At 49.5% G+C, this 8,910-nt stretch overlaps 1 protein-coding gene across 1 annotated transcript in view; it reads left to right on the plus strand.

Annotated features, from left to right (window-relative positions):
- GRK3 (G protein-coupled receptor kinase 3) overlaps positions 1 to 7,962 on the plus strand; it is a 100,032-nt gene extending 92,070 nt beyond the window's left edge. Inside the window, exons 19-21 of the mRNA XM_080941356.1 lie at positions 303 to 439; positions 2,627 to 2,740; positions 3,394 to 7,962. Coding sequence (XP_080797482.1) covers positions 303 to 439; positions 2,627 to 2,740; positions 3,394 to 3,555 — 413 coding nt within the window. The 3' untranslated portion in view covers positions 3,556 to 7,962. The remainder of the gene's footprint in view (positions 1 to 302; positions 440 to 2,626; positions 2,741 to 3,393) is intronic.
- Positions 7,963 to 8,910: the final 948 nt, after the last annotated feature.

Consider the following 8,910-nt stretch of genomic DNA (forward strand, 5'->3'; position numbering starts at 1 on the left):
TGGCTTCAGAGTGAGTCACAGGATGAAAGTGGGTTAAGGGACAGGCCCCTCCAGTAGCAATGGGACTTTGGAGAGATTTCACAATCAAACAGTCTGTTAAATAACAGAGTAGTCGTTATTGTATGTATAGGTTAAAAAAAAAAAATGAATCCAGAACGAACCTTTACCCGGAGAACCTGAGACCTGAGCTCCTGGTCCCGTGTGTCTAAAAACTGATCTAATGGTGTTCAGAATGAGTTGCTTTGTAAGACCCCAGAACCTGTTCTAGTGGCACTGAAGTAATATTGTGTCTTTACCCCCAGATTACGCAATGGGAAAGGACTGTATCATGCACGGGTACATGCTGAAGCTGGGGAACCCCTTTCTCACGCAGTGGCAAAGACGTTATTTTTACCTGTTTCCCAACAGACTGGAGTGGAAAGGAGAGGGCGAGTCTCGGGTAAGTCCCAGGGGTTGGCCCTGCTCAGCCTTGGGGTACAGTAGCTCTCTCACACCACTTCATGTCCATGGTCTCTAGCGTCACAGGCACAGGGGGTGTTGTCCAAGTAATTTGTAAGTGTCCAAATCGAGTCCCTTCCTCAAATAAGAGGCAGGTGGCATTTGAAAGACTGAGACCAAAGTCCGGAAACCTGTGAGGGGGGCAGTGGAAGCTGGAGGGGGGATTGGTTGAGCTGGGAGAAGACCAAAGCAGGGAGAGATGACCATCCCAGCCTACTGCTCTCGGGACTCACGACACCCCAAGGTACCTCTCCAGGCCTCAGTTTTCTCATTATGAAGCTGGAGACAGAAAGCCTCAGATCTCCTGTGATCGCTGCAAGCATACCCAAGGTTAGGTGCTGTAAACAACTCACTGGTTTAGGGGGTTCTAGAGTCCAACACTGGATTTACTGAGGGGGAATCCAGAGCAGCCAAGGGCACAGCCAGTTCACTGTGGGTGAGGGATGCTGACTCAGGTGTTCCGCTGCTCTGTCTGTCTCTCCCCAGGTCAGATTACAGGAAGTGTCATCAGTGGGCTCTATGTAGGGTGGCTCCGATGCCAACCCATGCTGTCTGCACCCTGCTGGGAATCAGTAGGCAAAATGACAGTCCCTCAGAGCCTTTCTCAATTTACTGTTAGCAGAGGGACAAGCCAGGCTGTCTTATTAAACAGCCACTGTGTGAGAGGCCCAGGAAGGCGTCCGCCTGGGTGGGCAGAGCAGGGAGGCAGGACAGGGTCCATCCCAGGGTCAGGACATGGTTTATGAGTGTTGGAAGGCAGGACTGAGGCTCAGCAGTGCCCCAGTCAGTGAGGCCAAGCAGGAGGCTCAACTCCTTTATCCTGATGTTGAGCCATGGTGTTTGCTAACTGCTGGTGAAGTCCAAGACAGTTATGAATGGTGGCAATAGCCTATTGTCACCTCACAGCTGTGCCAGAAGGCCCTTTGAAATTAAAGTTGGTAAGACTTGATGCACTTAAGTCAGGTGTTTTATGGGCACCCCAAGCTGCAGTTCTGCGCTGATGGGTGTTGAAGTGTTTTCCTGGAGCCTAGGCAGGCAGTCCTCTACAAGGCTAGCAGTGGAGGAGGCCACAGCAAGCTTCTTCAACAGTCTCAGTGTCTCTGTGTGTGTCTCTCTCGCTGTCTCTCTGTCTCTGTCTGTCTGTCTGTCTGTCTCCCTCTGCCTCTTTGTCTCTGTCATTGTCTCTGTCTGTTTCTATGTCCCAGTCTCTTTTGTTTCTCTCTATGCCTCTCTCACTGTCTCTTTCTCTGTCTGTCTGTCTGTCTGTCTGTCTGTCTGTCTCCCTCTGCCTCTTTGTCTCTTTCTCTTTGTCTGTTTCTTTCTCTGTCTCTCTTTGGCCTCTTTGTTTCTCTCTTTGTTTCTGTCTCTGTTTCTCTCTGCCTCTTTGTCTGTCTCTCTCTCTCTTTATCTCTTTCTGACTGTTTCTCTTTGCCTCTATGTCTTTGCCCTTGTCTCTCTGTCTCTCCCTCTTTTGCTTCATTAGGTGTTCTGTGTGAAGCTGGGCATTCCCTGGGGTAGGTCTGTCAGAGTGAGCAGAAGAATAGAAAACACACGAGGTTTTCCTGATGCTTATTCACTCCAGATTTTTGTAGAATTTATCTATCATGTAAACAAACACCCTCCCCTGGGGAGGAAGGCACTGTGCGGTGGCCTCCTGCGGAGCCATCACAATAGGTCTCCTGTGAGGATCCTGTAAGACTGTCACCCGCATTTAGGTCTTTTGGACTCAGAACAAGACAGCTGTAGTGTCCATGTTCACACCACAGCTGTCACCTACCATGCCCACTGTTCTGATGATGGCTGGACAGTGACAGATGCTGTGACATGTGATGTGGCCCTGCACATCCACAGTTGCCCAAACCAACACTCATCCAGAATGCTAGGCCACTGGCCCTTACAGAAGCATGATTGTCCTGATGTTTCACGTTGGAATTTTGTGTGTGTGTATGTGTGTGTGTGCGTGTGTGTGTGTGTCTGTGTGTCTGTGTGTTTCTTTTGTGGCCATTTTCCTTATTTCTAGACTATCAGGCAAAGAAGAAAAGAAATGCTATTTTCTTTTGAAAGCGTACTTTGATTTACCCCAAGAGATCACCCAATACCAAAATAACCATTGACTGATTGTGTTTAGCAAAGTCTGCTGACCATGGAACAGATCATGTCTGTGGAGGAGACCCAGATTAAAGACAGAAAATGCATCTTACTCAGGATAAAAGGAGGGAAGCAATTTGTCTTGCAATGCGAGGTAAGGTTTTTAAATTAATTACTTTAGATCCCAAATGCTGCCCCCCATGTTCCCTCCACAGGGTTCCTACCCCCTCCCCTCTCTCCTTCACTTCTGAGAGGGTGTGCCCCCCTCCCCATGTCTGCAGGATTATGACGAGGTTAAGTTTCAGTGACATCCCCTGGAATGAAAACAGTGGCTCCGGCAACTGTCCCCAAGCTTCCCCTTGCCTCTCTCACGGATTTGGAAGTGTGAGGTTTAGGTAACGTAACCGCGGTGTACTGAGGCGTGTGCACCACACGTGTTTTCACAGAGCAGAGGCAGAGAAGCCCATAGAACAAGGCCGGGTCTTACTGTGGAGTCCAGGGTGGCCAGGAACTCAGGTCTCTCCTGGCTCAGCTTCCCCTGTGCTGATGCCCTCCTTAAGCATTAAGTCCCCTCCCCCAACTACGATTCTATAAGCTGTAGGATAGTTATGGTGCTGGAAGTTCCCTGAGAGAGTCCAGAGCTGGCTTTCTGTCTGTCCGACCAGGTTCCCTGAGTGAGTGACCTGAGGGTAGGTAGGGGACAGGCCTCAGCGTGTTGTAGCATGTGTCCAGTGTCAGACTCCATGTGTAGATACTGTTGGCAGGATGAGTAGACGCACCCCAATTCTCACCTACATCTCTATGCAGAGTGACCCCGAGTTTGCACAGTGGCTGAAGGAGCTGACGTGCACCTTCAATGAGGCCCAGAGACTGCTACGCCGAGCCCCCAAGTTCCTCAACAAACCACGTGCCGCCATCCTGGAGTTCTCCAAGCCACCTCTGTGTCACAGAAATAGCAGCGGCCTCTGAACCACAGAGCAGCAGGGCCTGAAGGAGGGGCCCCGGCTCTTCAGCCCAGGAGTGGAGTTGGAGCCATGGGGAACCGTGTGGGGCTGAGACACAGTGTTTCTGGGCACTGGGCTGCTCCGGGCTGAGGAGGCACAATACCAGGGTGGCCCTTTGGGAGCTGGGACACCCTCCGGGCTGACCTATCCACACTCAAAATTACTGAAGAAGCAGAGGCATATTTTTGTGCAACCCTCTCACTTTGGTGTCCACGGACCCAGACCGTCAAATGGTCCTTACCTCTCAAGCTTTCATGTCTGGCAGGGAGCATATCTGGGGTGGGCTCACCCATATCTGGGGTGGACTCACAGTCTCTGGGGCTATGGTGGCCTGTCCTAGGCATTGCTGTATTTGAGTGCCTGCCTGAGGTGTGGGGGGTTGAGGTTTTAGACCCTGGAGAAGGGTCTCTGTAGGTCAGAGCTAACTCCTTGCTGACCCCGAGGTAGTGAGGTAGCCCCGAGCATCATAGGCACTTCCTGCCTCTGGTGGCTTCTTTCCAGAGATGCCTGTCAAAGGGAGGAGATAGGATGTCCCCTGGAGGAAACTCCACGGCATTCTGGTGGGCACGACCAGGAGTTCAAGGTTGCACAGGTAACCCACCAGACAGTGCCCCCACATGCATGGTGTGCATGAACTCAGGGTCTCCATGATGGTTAGGTCTATGACAGAGTTCTGCTCCCTCTGTTTGACCTGGGGAACATCTGAGGTTGTGCCCAGGGAAGAGATGAGTTGCTGCCTTGCCTTTCACACTGGTGGGTGACAATGCCCAGGGGTCCCCTGTGCACCCTGGCATGACCCACACCTTTCTGTCACTAATGCACTGTGCACTGGATTCTTCTGACAGGGGCAGCAGTTTGCCCAGCCCCCTTCCCCTCAAAGGTGGCATTTTCAGCTGGTGCCCTGAATAAATGCCGGGGCCCCCGGGTTACCACACTGAGAAGTCCTGCAAGGTCTCCGTGGACTTGTCCAGTTCCCAGGGGTGGTGTTACCGAATCTCTCGATGAACTCCTGGACACATAGAGAAACCTGACAGCAGAATTCCTTGCATTCTGCCCTGGATCTTCCAGACAGTTCCCAGTGTGTGTTGTGTCCCTGTGCTGGGAAAACAAGGCATCTATTTATTTATATGTGTGTTTTCATTTTAAATCGCAATTACCTTTTGAGAGTCCGGAAGATAATCTACCGAGAGGACCTGTTACTCTGCAGGTGTGCGTCCGGGGGTCCTGTGAGGCTCGGTGCCTATCTCACCTCACATTCAGGGTTCAAGTTCACCCACAGTGCCACTGTCCACTGCCTCCTGGGTGGGGATGTGGCGTCACCTGGCACAGGTACCCTGCTTGCTTAAAAGACTAGTATTCAGATTCTGCTCCACACACGCACGTGTAGTTATTGTGGCTGCCGTGGAGGCACGGTTAGAAGAGGCAGCCCATACACGCTCAGTCAGACCTTCATGGGTGGAGGGTTGTACCTCTGGCCTCTTTAGGGCATATAGAGACACCCCCCGCCACACTGGGGGGTGGGGCTTGACCCCAGCAGGTGTTGACCCAGCCGTAAAACATCTCTTATCGGGATCAGAGTTATACCAAAGTCTTTTAAGAGGACACAGGGTCATGGGATCCTGCACCTGCATGAAATCACACCAGACTGTCACAGGTACCATGTGTTATTATTTTGGGCCAAGTCAATTTTAAGGCTCCTTCCCTTTTAGAAAAGGTTGTGTGTGTGTGTGTGTGTGTGTGTGTGTGTGTGTGTGTGTGTGTGTGTGTATACATGGTGGGGGGGTCTCCTATAAGTTCTCCTGTCTCAGACTACAAGAAAACCATTTTGTCCCTTCAACCCCATTTCCCTCAAGGACACAGTGAGAGGAATGGAGGATGGCCCTTGCCAGAGTCCTAGATTCGTATGGGCTGGCGATGGATCCACTAATGCCACGTCTTTCCACCCCAGCCCAAGGCTGAGGTGTGTCCTGGGCCCATAGGATGAAAGGGGAAGCCGGCTGGGGCTGGAATACCCAGCTCTGAGAGTTTCCGTCCTGCCAAAGGGTCCCCAGGTGCCTCTTGTACCCGTTAACAGGTTGAGCCGTGTGTTCTGGTGAGTCGGGTTTCTGGACTGGAATGCTTAACGTGATCAAGGGTGTTCCATGCAATGCTGTTTTTACACAGTTATGCTCTGAGTAGGTTTGGCTTCATCAAGCAAGAAGCAATGAGCAAAGCCCAAGGACATTAGATTGTTTTAAAGCCTCTGTGACACACACCAAATTAAAACCCTTGGCAAGCCCCCAAGTTTGATTATTTATTTTAACCTAAAATATCCTCTTGTTCTTGGGGCACCCTTCTTTTGCCTCTGGGTCATAATTAAATGTGAATTTTCTTTTTTATAAAGCCAGTGGAAACTGTCACAGTGTCGTGGTTGTCTTGCTATACCAGAGTGTACACTCCTGTGTCCTATTGTGAGGTCCATTGGCTGACATTGCATACTGTGTGTGTTAAACCAGCAATGGGGGGTGGAGGGAACCCACTAAGGAGAGGTACTGCAGGCTTACAAGCTCAGCCTTGACTGGCAGAGTCAGGAGGCTTATGAGTTTGAGGCTAGCCTGGGCTACATAGCAAGTCTCTGCCTTTAGGACACCAAGGGCTATGGCAGTAGCTCTGGGGCCAAGGTGTCACCTTAGATGTCCCAGGTTCTGGGTTCAGTCCACAAAGTGAGTGGAGGATGAGCATCAGGCTGTTAACCAACTAATAAGATTTAGCTAGAGTGGTCGCCTCTACCTCAGCTTATGTGCCTGTGCGAAGCAGCTGTTCTGAGGCCCCACTAGCCAGAATTGTTCACCAGTTGTCCGAGTGTAAGGGGACAGAGCTCCTCAGGACAGGAACTCACTGTTTCAGTTTCCTGAAACAGAAAATCTGTGGTAGGAAGAACAGAGGGAAAAGGCTGGTGGTAGCCACACACCTCACATGGTAACCCACCTAGGAACCCAGGGCACCCATGGGACATGTCCTCAGAATCCTCAAGGGATTTTTTTTTTTGCAAGGCTTGCTTGCTTCATTCCTGAGGCCAACTTGCTCCCATCACAAAGGTGCCATGTGTTCTTCGATGGACATTCCCAGGAAGGTCCCTCCTCAGTGGTACATCCCAGACACTGAGCCCGTCAGCTGACACTGGCTGCGTAGCCCAGCTGATGAGAGGCAGTGACCTAGTCACTGTCCTCGAATGGGCTGCTGAGGCGGGGTGTGTTCAACTTAGATCTGGTGAATCCCAAAATGGCATCACAGCCTTCCTACATGTTTAGCTCTGTTTCTACTTGGAACTTGTATAATTTAAATTAAAAAATCTTTTCTGGAGTGAGGTTTACTTGAAAGCCTGAATTGCTCACATTGGTTGTTAATAGGGTCACTTTACCCTCATTGGTCGGTTCAGGCCTCTTCCTCTTGTTTGTTGCTATGGGAATGAAGAAGGATGAACAGGAAGTTTCATCTCCTCAGTTCTTGGTGGACATTGACATTTTCTCTGTTGGTTGCTTTTGTCTACTTAGAAGAATAAGGGAGAACACAGAATAGCACCTCAGACCAGCAGCCCTAGTATTCAGGACACCGAGACAGGAGGATGACAAGTCCCAAGACATCCCGGTTCAGGGGAAACCCTGACTTAGAAGTAAATGAATAAACAGACTAACAGCTGTTTTTCTGACACAAAACAGGTGTGGCTGCTCCTACAAGCAACCAGGCGGTGCCATGATATGGGAACCCACGCATTTTAAATGTTCCTTCATTTAAAAGCAGCCACAGAGAGTGGGTTCAAAGTGTTGGTCTTTGAAGAAGAACAGGCTTTCTTATAGCTGATTTGAATCCACAGCGTTAGACTTAGGTCTCCAGCATCTGACAGTTTGAGTCCTTTCTGGAAGAAAATACCCAAGCATCCCTTTTTATTTCTGCCCTAGATGTAAAGCATCTCTGACAGCAGCTTGTGGGAGGAGCCATCATTTCTGGGTTATCAACTGTGATTTTTTCCCCCTATTTCCTTGGATTTTTATCTGCCCTGTGGTTATATATATTGTGTGTGGTTTATAAATTCAACACTGGCTTTTCTTTTTAGTCCTGTTATTAAATTATATTTTTCTATGTTTTAAGTAATAGTAGATCTGGCTTTTTCTTCTGGTAACAGAGATGGATGGACCTGTAACTATGACACGAGAGTTCTATTTTAGCGCAAAAGCATTTTTATATTATTTATTGAATCCGTATGTGCGTTCCCATGGAAACCATCTGTATTTCTGCTTCTTGTGATCTGTGTAGTTTGTTATTTAAAGAGAGACAGCAGCCTTTTGTGTTGCTGAAACAATAAAACCGAGCTCCTACGAGCAGCGGCTCGTGAGGCTGACATCTCATTTCCCTGGCGTGGACTGCCCTGACCCGAGGCACGCGTGTGGGCTTTATGACGCATGACAAGTGGGTTGCTGCAATCCAGGATGGCCACCAAGCATTCTGGAGAATAACCTTCGGAGTCAGTTCCTTAGGATGCTGTTCTAGTTTTAAAGACAACCTTGTCCTGGGGCCCCGTGAGCAGGTCAGCTAGTTCCCCTCTCTAGCCAGCATGGTCTTGTGAGAGCCAGGGATACCCAGCAAGCCTCAGTGGTTTCCATCTGTGCTGTCCTCCCTCAGTCTTAATGGTCTCCAAGTTCGGTAGCCACACCAGCACATCCCCCTCTCCCTCTCCTTTATCCATGAAAAGTTGTGTTCAAAAGTACCCCGAGGAAAAGCTGATATAAATGTGCCTTCCTACTCCTTCATATTCAGAACAGTTTGGAAAAATGGGATCATAGAGGCAAAAGCTCGCACCTAGAAATGAGTCTTCTTATTTTAAATGGAGCCTCCAGGGTTTAGATGGAATGGAATGAGGAACTGCCCGCAGGAGAAGGTCCCTTCCTGTTTATAGCTGCACATTGACTACCTTTAGAGAAGTTCATCGGTTTCCCACACTCGTTGCTGCACAAAACAAGGCCAGTGAACCATCTGAACACCAAATGTAGAACACCAGCCTTTGTTTAGTCTCTTTGAGCACTTACCACACCAGAGTCTGCAGTGCTACATAAAGACCCTGTATTAGTCAGGGTTCTCTAGAGTCACATGACTTATGGAATGCCTCTCTATACTGAGGGAATTTATGGTGATGACTTACAGTCTGTAGTCCAACTAACCCAACAATAGGCAGCTATGGACGGAGAGTCCAAGAGTCTAGTAGTTGCTCAGTCCCATGAAGCTGGTTGTTTCATCTGGTCTTCTGTAGAAGTTCCAACAGATATGCTGGCCAGTAAATGCATGC

This window comes from Micromys minutus (genome assembly GCF_963924665.1).
Source record: "Micromys minutus genome assembly, chromosome: 29".
NCBI lineage: Eukaryota > Metazoa > Chordata > Mammalia > Rodentia > Muridae > Micromys > Micromys minutus.